This window comes from Hyperolius riggenbachi, chromosome 2 (genome assembly GCF_040937935.1).
Source record: "Hyperolius riggenbachi isolate aHypRig1 chromosome 2, aHypRig1.pri, whole genome shotgun sequence".
Lineage (NCBI taxonomy): Eukaryota > Metazoa > Chordata > Amphibia > Anura > Hyperoliidae > Hyperolius > Hyperolius riggenbachi.
In genome coordinates, this window is record NC_090647.1 from 575,671,719 (window position 1) to 575,685,179 (window position 13,461).

General features: G+C 49.2%; 1 protein-coding gene across 1 annotated transcript in view; it reads right to left on the reverse strand.

Moving 5' to 3' along the window:
- Positions 1–13,461, reverse strand: part of LOC137545330 (uncharacterized) — a 197,645-nt gene that overhangs the window by 49,406 nt on the left and 134,778 nt on the right. Inside the window, exons 16-18 of the mRNA XM_068266440.1 lie at positions 2,065–2,187; positions 798–895; positions 634–687 (exon numbers count right to left, since the gene is read on the reverse strand). Of these exons, the coding sequence (XP_068122541.1) occupies positions 634–687; positions 798–895; positions 2,065–2,187 (275 nt within the window). The remainder of the gene's footprint in view (positions 1–633; positions 688–797; positions 896–2,064; positions 2,188–13,461) is intronic.

Below are 13,461 nucleotides of genomic sequence, written 5' to 3' on the forward strand. Positions count from 1 at the left end.
TCCCTCCTCCATAGACTGCTGATCACTCCTCACATACGTCTCTTCTTCTTCCTCTTTATATGTCCTCCTCATGTCTCCCTCCTTCATAGTCTGCTGATCACTCCTCACATATGTCTCTTCTTCTTCCTCTTTACTTGTCCTCATAATGCCTCCCTCCTCCATAGACTGCTGATCACTCCTCACATACGTCTCTTCTTCTTCCTCTTTACTTGTCCTCATCATGTCACCCTCCTCCATAGACTGCTGATCACTCCTCACATACGTCTCTTCTTCTTCCTCTTTACTTGTCCTCATCATGTCACCCTCCTCCATAGTCTGCTGATCACTCCTCACATACGTCTCTTCTTCTTCCTCTTTACTTGTCCTCCTCATGTCTCCCTCCTCCATAGACTGCTGATCACTCCTCACATACGTCTCTTCTTCTACCTCTTTACTTGTCCTCCTCATGTCTCCCTCCTCCATAGACTGATGATCACTCCTCACATACGTCTCTTCTTCTACCTCTTTACTTGTCCCCATCATGTCTCCCTCCTCCATAGTCTGCTGATCACTCCTCACATACGTCTCTTCTTCTACCTCTTTACTTGTCCTCCTCATGTCTCCCTCCTCCATAGACTGATGATCACTCCTCACATACGTCTCTTCTTCCTCTTTAACCACAGCACTTACATGTATCAGTTCTCCACCCTAAGTGCACACAATGAGAGATAATGTAAATTGTGAACACAGATAACAGCACATGCAGAAGGATAATATAATACAGTTCAGAGCCTCTGAAGACCCCCAGTCCCACCTACCTGATAATGGCCGAGGGGGGCGAGATCATCCTGTGGAGAATCCTGGGAATAAAGAGGACCTGTACATCTTTCTGGTGGGTTTCTGTTACTGGATACATCTGTAGGAAACACACACACTGACTGAATACATTGTCTCTATGTGATTATCAGATGATGGGGGATCTAGGTGGACAATCCTAGGAATAAAGAGGACCTGTACATCTCTCTGGTGGGTTTCTGTTACTGGATACATCTGTAGGAAACACACACACTGACTGAATACATTGGGTATCATTCATAAACAGGCTGTCGGTAGTGCGGGAAAACACCGTTCTTCTCCGCAACCGGTAATTAAGACTTCTGGGTGGCCATTCATAAAGAAGTCTGCCTGTTGCGGAAGAAGTGCGGAGGTTTTCTGGAGGAAGCTGGCGGCAGCGTGGCGGTAGGCATGCGGAAACTTAAAAGCTGCCCGATTCCCTCCCTGCGCTGCTCTGTCTGATGCTGCTTGGGAGGTCCCTCCCATTCATTTATATGTATTCGGCCCGCCTATCGCTACTGTCGAGCAAGCAGTATTTTCCTTCCGGATACCGCTTGCTCTAATCTTTATGAATGGATGTGTTTGTTACTTTTTCTAGATTAATCTAGAAAAACTCCGCACAAGGCGGAAATGTATCGCTCTGTCACTTTTTCATGCGGAAAGAGCCTTTATGAATGGGGCTTATGCTGAGTGGTCGGGAAAGTCACCGGTGTTAAGCATTTCCGCATGCGGAAATGCTTTATGAATGATACCCATTGTCTCTATGTGATTATCAGATGATGGGGGGGGGATCTAGGTGGAGAATCCTGGGAATAAAGAGGACCTGTACATCTCTCTGGTGGGTTTCTGTTACTGGATACATCTGTAGGAAACACACACACTGACTGAATACATTGTCTCTATGTGATTATCAGATGATGGGGGATCTAGGTGGAGAATCCTGGGAATAAAGAGGACCTGTACATCTCTCTGGTGGGTTTCTGTTACTGGATACATCTGTAGGAAACACACACACTGACTGAATACATTGTCTCTATGTGTTTATCAGATGATGGGGGATCTAGGTGGACAATCCTGGGAATAAAGAGGACCGGTACTTCTCTCTGGTGGGTTTCTGTTACTGGATACATCTGTAGGAAACACACACACTGACTGAATACATTGTCTCTATGTGTTTATCAGATGATGGGGGATCTAGGTGGACCCCAAGTACTGCTCTCTCCTGTACAAGAAATTAAAGTCTCCTCTTACCCGGTGATGTGAGGGGCGGCTGATTTTCCATCATGGCTTCCTTGTAGAGGTCCTGGTGTCCTTCTATATACTGCCCCTCCTCCATGGAGAAATAGATGAGACAATGAGCCTCCTTATAGGAACCTGACACACAGAATGATACAGTCACCACCATACAAATCACTAGCTGTCACTGGATACTGTCCCATAATTCCTGCTAATGCTCAACTCACCCCGACAGCAGATCAGTGAGGATGTTGTGGGCTTCTCGTGTCTCTCAGAGGCACCGCGATGGTCACCAGACTTCACAGAAGGGAAACTCTGTATGGAGAGACTGAAGGTAAGGTCATGTGACTCTCCCAGAATCCTCCTCACCTCTCCAGTCATGTGACACTCCCAGAACCCTCCTCACCTCTCCAGTGACGTCTGCAGGGGGTGTCTATCCGCTTCATGTGACGGACAGGAAGTGCACAGAATGTCCTTCTACGCTAAACACTTCCCCACCTCAATACCAGTCCTCCCCTCCCCCACTATATGCTCCTCCTACCACAATACCAGTCCTAGGGTTGTGCTCACCAGGCTCGAAGGACTCAAATTAATGATTGAAATGAGACTTAATTGCCTCAGCTGTGCGGCTGGGAGAGAAGGGGTTACTTACCCATAAGTCCGATTTCTTCAATGCATTCCAAACATCTTGCATGCGTGTTATTGGACGCTTTGCAAGACTCACTACTGCGCACTTCCTATTTCAAGTTGGAAGGAGGAAGTGTGCGGTAGTCAGTCTTCCAGGACGCGTGCAAGACGTTTGGAACGCATAGAAGACATCGGACTTATAGGTAAGTAACCCCTTCTCTCCCAGCCGCACAGCTGAGGCAATCACGTATTAGAGTCCTTAGGGACTGGGGAGCCCACCGCTGACCAGTCCTCCCCTCCCCCAATATGTGCTCCCTTCACCCCAATACCTTCCCCAACCTCCCTCACCCACTATGTGCACCTCCCTAATACCTCTCCTCCCCTCCCCCACTATGTGCTCCTCCCAATACCTGTCCTCCCCTCCCCCACTATGTGCTCCTCCCCTCCCCCCAATACCTGTCCTCCCCTCCCCCACTATGTGCTCCTCCCCTCCCTATGTGCTCTTCCCCTCCCCCATACCTTTCCTCCCCTCCCCCAGCATGTGCTTCTCCCCTCACCCCAATACCTGTCCTCCCCCCCTCACCCCAATACCTGTCCTCCCCTCCCCAACTATGTGCTCCTCCCCACACCCCAATACCTGTCCTCCCTTCCCCCACTATGTGCCCCTCCCCACACCCCAATACCTGTCATCCCCTCCCCCACTATGTGCTCCTCCCTCACCCCAATACCTGTCCTCCCCTCCCAACTATGTGCTCCTCCCTCACCCCAATACCTGCCCTCCCCACTATGTGCTCCTCCCTCACCCCAATACCTGTCCTCCCCTCCCCCACTATGTGCTCCTCCCCTCCCCCACTATCTGCTCCTCCCCCTCACCCTGTGTTGGCTGCAAATAAAAAATATTTCCCCACTTTTCACTCTGATAATATTATTTATAACTGAGTTATTTTACAAATATAAGTTCCCCTCTCACCTCTCAGTCTGCAGCGCGGGGAAATCCCTGATTTACTTCCGGCCTGTCATTACTTCCTCTCTGTGGTTTTATCTCCGGTGTCTGCGTTCCAGCTGCTGGAGGTGGGTTGGCCATCTTGTGGTCAGTCAGCTAACTGCAGCCTCCATTATTAATCATAGGAAGACAGAGCAGCCAGTGAGCATTTAAAGTGGGCCTAAACCCTTGCACAGGACAGAAGAAAAACAGAGAAATGCACCCTGTATGTGTTTAGAGAGTTAAGCCTGTCTATTTCCCCCTCATCTGTCACTTATCACATTCAGGACTATTGTGAGCTATGATGTTAGCTACTCATAATTAAAACATCATAAATGTAATTGAAGCACCTCTGAGGCGAACCAGTGACATAACTGTGTACTCAGTAAAGTGCTGCAGGAGATGTCAGTGCTATATAGATACATAATAATAACATGGTAGGACATTAGACTATGACTATGGTAGGGATTAGAGTGTGAGCTCCTCTGAGGACAGTCAGTGACATGACTATGTACTCTGTACAGTGCTGCAGAAGGTGTCAGTGCTATATAAATACATAATAATAATATGGTAGGACATTAGACTATAACTATGGTAGAATTAGATTGTGAGCTCTGAGGACAGTCAGTGACATGACTATGTACTCTGTGATGTGCTGCAGAATATGTCAGTGCTTTATGAATACATAATAATAATAATACAGTAGGGCATTAGACTATGACTATGGTAGGATTAGATTGTGAGCTCCTCTGAGGGCAGTTAGTGACATGTAAACAGGACACACAAAATGAGGCCAGCGATCGGGACTGAAGCAACTAACCCCCAATTGCTCTACAATACCTTCCACCAATATGATCAGACACATACCAGTCCCGATAGAATAGCATCTAGAGCTGAAGCTGCCTCATTTCTTATTGATATTTCCCCCCACCTCTCGGATGAGTCTAGAGAACAGCTAAACGCCGAGGTGTCAGATGAGGAAATGGCTGCAGCTATTAATAATGAGAAGCTGGGAGAGCACCTGGTCCTGTTATCCTGACGCCCAAATATTATACACAATTTCCTCCCCTTCCCCCCAAACTCTATAACTATACCTGGAGGTCATCCTGTACTCCCTGAATTTCCAGCCGGTCATGTCACGGTGATATCTAAGGACAGCGAGGACCCCTCTCCCCGACTAACTATCCCCCAATCTCTCTCCTTATCTCCACTACAAGGTTCTCACCTCAATAATGGCAGCCAGTGTCCATAAATGTATAAACCCGCTTATACATAAACATCAGGTGGGCTTTGTGCCCTTCAGGCAGTCCCACACTATCCATAAAATGATAGACATTATTCACCATGCTATAAAGCATTCTGGCCAACTGGCAGTATTAGCCCTGGACACTGAGAAGGCTTCTGTCAGCCTGAATTGGCCTTATATGGACTCTGCAGGTCAGAGATTCCGGGTACATTGTGACTTCTTGAATGCTATTGGGGTGCTCTATTCCTCTCCTTCTGCCACTATGAAGCTTCCTACCTCTTGCCCAATGCCGCCCTCCATTGCCAGGGGCACCAGGCAGGGATGTCCCCTATCCCCAGCTATTTCTGCCTTAGCAATGCAGCCCCTGGCAGTTGCTATTCGCTGGACAGCAAGGGTTACTCTATTGGTAGTGCTGAATATAAATGATCCCTGTTTGCTGAGGATCTAGCTTTGATAGTAACTTACCCGCAGGTTACCCTTCCTCATTTGTTACACTCATGCTCTAGTGTTGGGACTTAATCCTGGCCAAGTCACAAGTATTATTTTGTAACTTTCCTGCAGGCCAGGCTTGCATATTTCCTCTGCTTTTGGTGTGCAGTATAGGCCTTGCTTTATTAAGTACTTAGGGGTAAGAGCAGCAACTCCTATGACACTCTACACAGCTAACTATGCCCCTGTGTTCTCTACCCTGATTACACTATTGTCTGATAGCATCTCCACTCTATCTCCTGGCTGAGAAGTAGTTACGTTTGCATGGAATAGGAGGAGACCGCGCATGTCTCTCCAATATCTCATCTCAGGAAGCAGTGATGGCAAATTCTATATCTGCATGTAAAGAGTCAAGAGATTCAAGCACTTTATTGTCATTGTGTAACACAACTTTCATGACAGCCGCACAGTGCACATAGGGATAGTAACAAAGGGAGAAATAGAGGAATTATACAAGTATAATGCCGACCTCAAGTATAATGCCGAGACTCATCAGGAGCTCCTGATGAGTCTCCGGACGAAACGCGTTGGGCGGGGCTAGAGGTCGGCACACTAAGGAGAGCATGCTGTTTGGATCCAGAACGCTGGAGTTTTCATCTATATATGCTTTTAACATTCTGGGAAATGTGAGTGTAATCTTTGGATTTTTTATCAAAATTAAAGTAGTACTGCGCAATGTTTGTTTAGTTTTTAAAGGAGCCATACATAGTGGACTAGGAGTCAAGCCTGAGCATGAAACGCCTGTATTGCTGTTTGTGGATAGACAGCAGTAGGATCTGGTGAGCGCATAAGTTTACCTGATACTTACACCTTGGTGGGGTGCACGTTTGCTGTGTTCACATAAAGGAGAAGGTGGAGGTGTATTTATGCCTGGATACTACACTATGTGCTGCGCCTGCCTTTGTTTCCAAGTATAGAGTTGAAGACACCTGCATTTTCAGAGACTACTGCAGCCAAAAGGAAAAAGATCAGCGAGCCAGGGGCTGCTTAGATTGGGCCGTTGTTGCTGTTTGTCGTTGAGCAGCCACCCCATCTGGTGAGCGCATTGCATTTATTGCACAGGGTGCTGCACTAGGGTGAGGTGGAGGTGCCAAAGAGAGTGCTAAGATACTGCACTATTGTGTGTTTGTTCTCTTGACATATCTGAAAGTACAAGTGTGTGGAGGACTGGAGATAATTACAGCAGGAATAAGAAGCTTCATGACCGATTGGTTATAGATGGCAAGCGTTTGCTGCTGTTTGTGATTGAGCAGCCACACTATCTGGTGAGCGCAATCTATATACATTATATCCGGAGTGTGCTACACCAGTGTGGGGCAGGTGAAGGTTGTAATACTTTTGGCCTGACGTTATTACCCTATGTGGCGTGTTGTTTGTGTTTTCTCCCCTCTATGCAAATCGACCTGAGGGCTGCTTGCACTTTCTGGAAACCTTACAGAGGGAGTGAGGAGAAAGAGCCGTGTGAAACGTCACCCCGGGAGACCGTAGTAGTGCCTACACCTCTTGACTTATTTATCTGTGACTATTACGGTGTGGTGAACCGGTACTGAGTAGAGGTGGAAAATTAGTAACTGTGGGTGGAGCGCAACATCTCTGAGAACGTTTAAAGGGACACTTAAAGGGAACCTTAACTGAGAGGGATACAGATGTTTCCTTTTAAACAATACCAGTTGCTTGGCATCCTGCTGATCTCTTTGGCTGCAGTAGTGGCTGAATCACACACCTGAAACAAGCATGCAGCTAATCCAGTCTGGCTTCAGTCAGAGCACCTGATCTGCATGCTTGTTCAGGGGCTGTGGCTGAAAGTATTATAGACACAGGATCAGCAGGAGAGTCAGGCAACTGGTATTATTTTAAAAAGGAAAAATCCATATCATTCTCAGTTTAGGTTCCCTTTAAGCAATACAAAAAACTGAGTTCTACTCACCTGGGGCTTCTACCAGCCCCATGCAGCCATCCTGTGCCCTCACAGTCTCTCACTAATCCTCTGGTCCCCCGCTGCCAGCTAGTTCTGCTTCTACCAGCCCCCTGCAGCAGTCCTGTGCCCTCGTAGTCACTCACTAATCCTCTGGTCCCCGCTGCCAGCTAGTTCTGCTTCTACCAGCCCCATGCAGCATCCTGTGCCCTCGTAGTCACTCACTGCTGCTCCAGTCCCCCGCCGCCAGCTAGTTCTGCTTCTACCAGCTGCATGCAGCCGTCCTGTGCCCTCGTAGTCACTCACTGCTGCTCCGGTCCCCCGCCACCAGCTAGTTCTGCTTCTACCAGCCCCATGCAGCCATCCTGTGCCCTCGTAGTCACTCACTGCTGCTCCAGTCCCCCGCCACCAGCTAGTTCTGCTTCTACCAGCCCCATGCAGCCATTCTGTGCCCTCGTAGTCACTCACTGCTGCTCCTGTCCCCCGCCACCAGCTAGTTCTGCTTCTACCAGCCCCATGCAGCCATCCTGTGCCCTCGTAGTCACTCACTGCTGCTCCAGTCCCCCGCCACCAGCTAGTTCTGCTTCTACCAGCCCCCTGCAGCCATCCTGTGCCCTCGCAGTCACTCACTGCTGCTCCAGCCCCCCGCCTCCAGCTAGTTCTGCTTCTACCAGCCCCCTGCAGCCATCCTGTGCCCTCGCAGTCTCTCACTAATCCTCTGGTCCCCCACTGCCAGCTAGTTCTGCTTCTACCAGCCCCCTGCAGCCATCCTGTGCCCTCGCAGTCACTCACTGCTGCTCCAGCCCCCCTCCGCCAGCTAGTTCTGCTTCTACCAGCCCCTGCAGCCATCCTGTGCCCTCGTAGTCACTCACTGCTGCTCCAGTCCCCCGCCACCAGCTAGTTCTGCTTCTACCAGCCCCCTGCAGCCATCCTGTGCCCTCGTAGTCACTCACTGCTGCTCCAGTCCCCCGCCTCCAGCTAGTTCTGCCTCTACCAGCCCCCTGCAGCCATCCTGTGCCCTCGCAGTCACTCACTGCTGCTCCAGCCCCCCTCCGCCAGCTAGTTCTGCTTCTACCAGCCCCTGCAGCCATCCTGTGCCCTCGTAGTCACTCACTGCTGCTCCAGTCCCCCGCCTCCAGCTAGTTCTGCTTCTACCAGCCCCATGCAGCCATCCTGTGCCCTCACAGTCTCGCTCGGATCCTCCTGTCCCAGCTATTGCGGACAGGAACGCGAAGAAGCAGACGCATGGCCAGACCTGTTGGTCCTGTCGCTGAAAGTGAAAGTAGCTGCTGGCAGGGGGACAGGAGGATCCCATCATGACTGCGAGGGCACAGGATGGCTGCAGGGGGCTGGTAGAAGCCCCAGGTGAGTAAAACGCATTTTTGTATGGCTTAAAGAGAGACTGAAGTCTCTCAAAATTCAGGTTTATAGTTTAAAAACCTCTTTAATATCAATGCCCTAACTCCATCCTCACAGCTGCACACTAACTAAATCCCCCCAAATTCCCCAGGGCACATTGCGGGGAGCGCTTCCGTGAAGAGGCAGAGCTTTTGGCTGCAGCTCTGCCTCTACATGCATCCATCAGAGTGGATTGCCGCCTCTCCCCGCTCCTCTCAGTCTTCTTTCACTGAGAGGGGCGGGGGAGAGGTGGAGATACGTGTGGATTGATGCACATGGAGGCAGAGCTGCAGCTGAAAGCTCTGCCTCGCTGGGCAGCAAAATCCCCAACCAAGAAAGTCATGGATTGTTGCTGGGGAGTTTGGGGTGATTTAGTTGGTGTTCAGCCACGGGGATGCAGCGTTTTACTTGGGGCAATGATGTTAAAGAGATTTTTTAAGTAAAAACCTGAATTCGATGAGACTTCAGAGTCTCTTTACGCATCCCTTTAAGGTTGGATGATGTGACCACACATGATACACGAGGTGAAGAGAAGATAAACAATGCGGTAGTGCGTCTCTTCTGAGGACAGAGCTCTAGCAGGGATCAGAAATAAGCAGGTAATAAGGGCAAACACTGGAATGAATAAATCACTGGGGTTATTAGGAAACTATACACAAATATACAGGAAAATGGGGAAGTATATCTAGCACTTGGACAGAGGATTGGCTGTACAATAAGCAGATGAGAGAAAATGATGGGAATGTCTGAAAAGCTGAAAATACCGTGTTTGGCCAATAAGCGGCAAATGGCTGCATAGTGCAAAGTACGGTGTTTGGCCAGTGTCCGGCTGGTGTGTCGGTAGATGGAATTCCACAAACAGATGATAGACAAGGACCCCCGAGGTCTGTTGTACCAGATATCATCCTATGGTGCCGGGGGGGGGGGGGGGGGGGGGGGGGTAAGAGGCACCCTGTATAAAACTGAGGCATGAGGCACTCCTTATTCAGCTCAGACTACTCATTGGCACTTTAATTGGTCTGAGGAAGTGGGCTTGGACCATGAAACGCGTTGCCAGTGCATATTGCAATTCATTGTTATGTGAATTTGTGGTTATTGAGGTAAGCCGCCTCTTATTTCTATTTTAGTTGGTTTTACCTCAGTTTCATACACTCCTGGGCTCCTCTTACTCCACCTTATCGAAAATTGTGCAAAAGGTGGATCAGCGCAACACCAGACCGCCTCCGAATGGCCTCCAATCAGAGATGCGCTGAGCCCCCCAGGAACTACAAACGCACCTTGAACCCAAACAGAAGCTCTGCATATACACCAAAAGCATGGCTGTTAAGTGGGAGCAGCTGACCAAAAACAAATTAAATTAGTACATAGCAAGGAAATGAGCAGCGCTACTTAAAAACAGACTAGTGCCTACCTGCAAAAGAGTGCAAGCCCCACTTGTGGGATATAATACACACCGAGCATACACATGACCTGTCTACCACTAGAGAAGGATGTTGGTTTCCATTAACAGCTTGCATGCAACCTATTAAGTACTCGTCCCTCCCACTGCGAAGAAGTCAATCCTCCATGGGAGGGGCCTAACACTAACTAAATCCTAACCTATGTATATGCATAGCCTGGGTGTGGCTAATCAAATAAAATCGAAAATTTAAAATTGCGCAAAAGGTGGATCAGCGCAACACCAGGCCGCCTCCGAATGGCCTCCATCAGAGATGCGCTGAGCCCCCCCAGGAACTACAAACGCACCTTGAACCCAAACAGAAGCTCTGCATATACACCAAAAGCAAGGTCAGCTGCTCCCACTTAACAGCCATGCTTTTGGTGTATATGCAGAGCTTCTGTTTGGGTTCAAGGTGCGTTTGTAGTTCCTGGGGGGGCTCAGCGCATCTCTGATTGGAGGCCATTCAGAGGCGGCCTGGTGTTGCGCTGATCCACCTTTTGCACAATTTTCGATTTTTCAATTTTACTTGGTAGCGCACCCAGGCTATGCATATACATAGGTTAGGATTTACTTAGTGTTAGGCCCCTCCCATGGAGGATTGACTTCTTCGCAGTGGGAGGGACGAGTACTTAATAGGTTGCATGCAAGCTGTTACAGGAAACCAACATCCTCCAGTGGTAGACAGGTCATGTGTATGCTCGGTGTGTATTATATCCCACAAGTGGGGCTTGCACTCTCTTGCAGGTAGGCACTAGTCTGTTTTTAAGTAGCGCTGCTCATTTCCCTGCTATGTACTCCCCTTATGCTGACACCCTCCTTGGGAGGGCTACACTGTGGTACTATGAGGCTTTCCCGCTCTTAGGACCATCGTTGCTGCTTTCCTAAGAGTGCGACCGCATCCAGCTGTTCCTGGGCAGCCGAGTGGAGTCGGGTTTATACATCTCCACCTGTTTCCAGTGGTTGGTTGCCCCTCATGGAACCTTCCTTTGTGAGCACCAACCTTTCCTTCACCACCTATTACCTCTTGTTGTGACACACTGCACTATGTGGGCTCCTGTTGTCTCTGTGCTTTCTTTCTTTAGGGTGTCAGGCCACTCCCCCCCTGCAGTGTCATCCTGATGGGAGGGGCTGACATGAGAGCTGATTGCCCCGCCTGCAAGAGGGGGAAAATCCAGCCCCTTTCAGAAATGAGGAAATCTGGCAGAACATCTGTATGGCTGATCTCTCTGTGCACATCAGTCCTATCAATAAATGGATTGCACATTTACACTCAGTAAGGTGTCATGAATCCACACATATGAAACATGAGTATTAAACTGTAAAGTCTATCGTAGAGTCCTCTCTCAGCCTCCTCGTTACCTGTCTATGGCTTACCTTGGGCACATGAGAGCTTATGAGGGGGGCCCATGTGGAGGGAGGGATTACGTCATACCCCCTCCCCACAGAGGCACCTATACCTGCTACCTATACTGGGGAATTTATACCTGCTACCTATAGTGTGGGTACCTACTACCTATATTGGGGCACCTATACTGGCTGCAGCTATATCTGGCTACTTGTACTGGCGGCACCTATTCCGGCCTACCTATACTGGCTGCAGCTATATCTGGCTACCTATACTGGCTGCGGCTATATCTGGCTACCTATACTGGCTGCAGCTATATCTGGCTACCTATACTGGCTGCAGCTATATCTGGCTACTTGTACTGGCGGCACCTATTCCGGCCTACCTATACTGGCTGCACCTATATCTGGCTACCTATACTGGCTGCAGCTATATCTGGCTACCTATACTGGCTGCAGCTATATCTGGCTACCTATACTGGCTGCAGCTATATCTGGCTACCTATACTGGCTGCAGCTATATCTGGCTACCTATACTGGCTGCAGCTATATCTGGCTACTTGTACTGGCTGCACCTATTCCGGCCTACCTATACTGGCTGCAGCTATATCTGGCTACCTATACTGGCTGCAGCTATTTCTGGCTACCTATACTGGCTGCAGCTATATCTGGCTACCTGGACTGGCGGCACCTATTCCGGCCTACCTATACTGGCTGCAGCTATATCTGGCTACTTGTACTGGCGGCACCTATTCCGGCCTACCTATACTGGCTGCAGCTATATCTGGCTACTTGTACTGGCGGCACCTATTCCGGCCTACCTATACTGGCTGCAGCTATATCTGGCTACCTATACTGGCTGCAGCTATATCTGGCTACCTATACTGGCTGCAGCTATATCTGGCTACCTATACTGGCTGCAGCTATATCTGGCTACCTATACTGGCTGCAGTTATATCTGGCTACCTGTACTGGCTGCAGCTATATCTAGCTACTTGTACTGGCTGCAGCTATATCTGGCTACCTATACTGGCTGCAGCTATATCTGGCTATCTATACTGGCTGCAGCTATATCTGGCTACTTGTACTGGCTGCAGCTATATCTGGCTACCTATACTGGCTGCAGCTATATCTAGCTACTTGTACTGGCTGCAGCTATATCTGGCTACCTATACTGGCTGCAGCTATATCTGGCTACCTATACTGGCTGCAGCTATATCTGGCTACCTATACTGGCTGCAGCTATATCTGGCTACTTGTACTGGCTGCAGCTATATCTGGCTACCTATACTGGCTGCAGCTATATCTGGCTACTTGTACTGGCTGCAGCTATATCTGGCTACTTGTACTGGCTGCAGCTATATCTGGCTACCTATACTGGCTGCACCTATATCTGGCTACCTATACTGGCTGCAGCTATATCTGGCTACCTATACTGGCTGCAGCTATATCTGGCTACCTATACTGGCTGCAGCTATATCTAGCTACTTGTACTGGCTGCAGCTATATCTGGCTACCTATACTGGCTGCAGCTATATCTGGCTACCTATACTGGCTGCAGCTAAATCTGGCTACCTATACTGGCTGCAGCTATATCTGGCTACTTGTACTGGCTGCAGCTATATCTGGCTACTTGTACTGGCTGCAGCTATATCTGGCTACCTATACTGGCTGCAGCTATATCTGGCTACTTGTACTGGCTGCAGCTATATCTGGCTACTTGTACTGGCTGCAGCTATATCTGGCTACTTGTACTGGCTGCACCTATTCCGGCCTACCTATACTGGCTGCAGCTATATCTGGCTACCTATACAGGCTGCAGCTATATCTGGCTACTTGTACTGGCTGCAGCTATATCTGGCTACCTATACTGGCTGCAGCTATATCTGGCTACCTATACTGGCTGCAGCTATATCTGGCTACTTGTACTGGCTGCAGCTATATCTGGCTACCTATACTGGCTGCAGCTA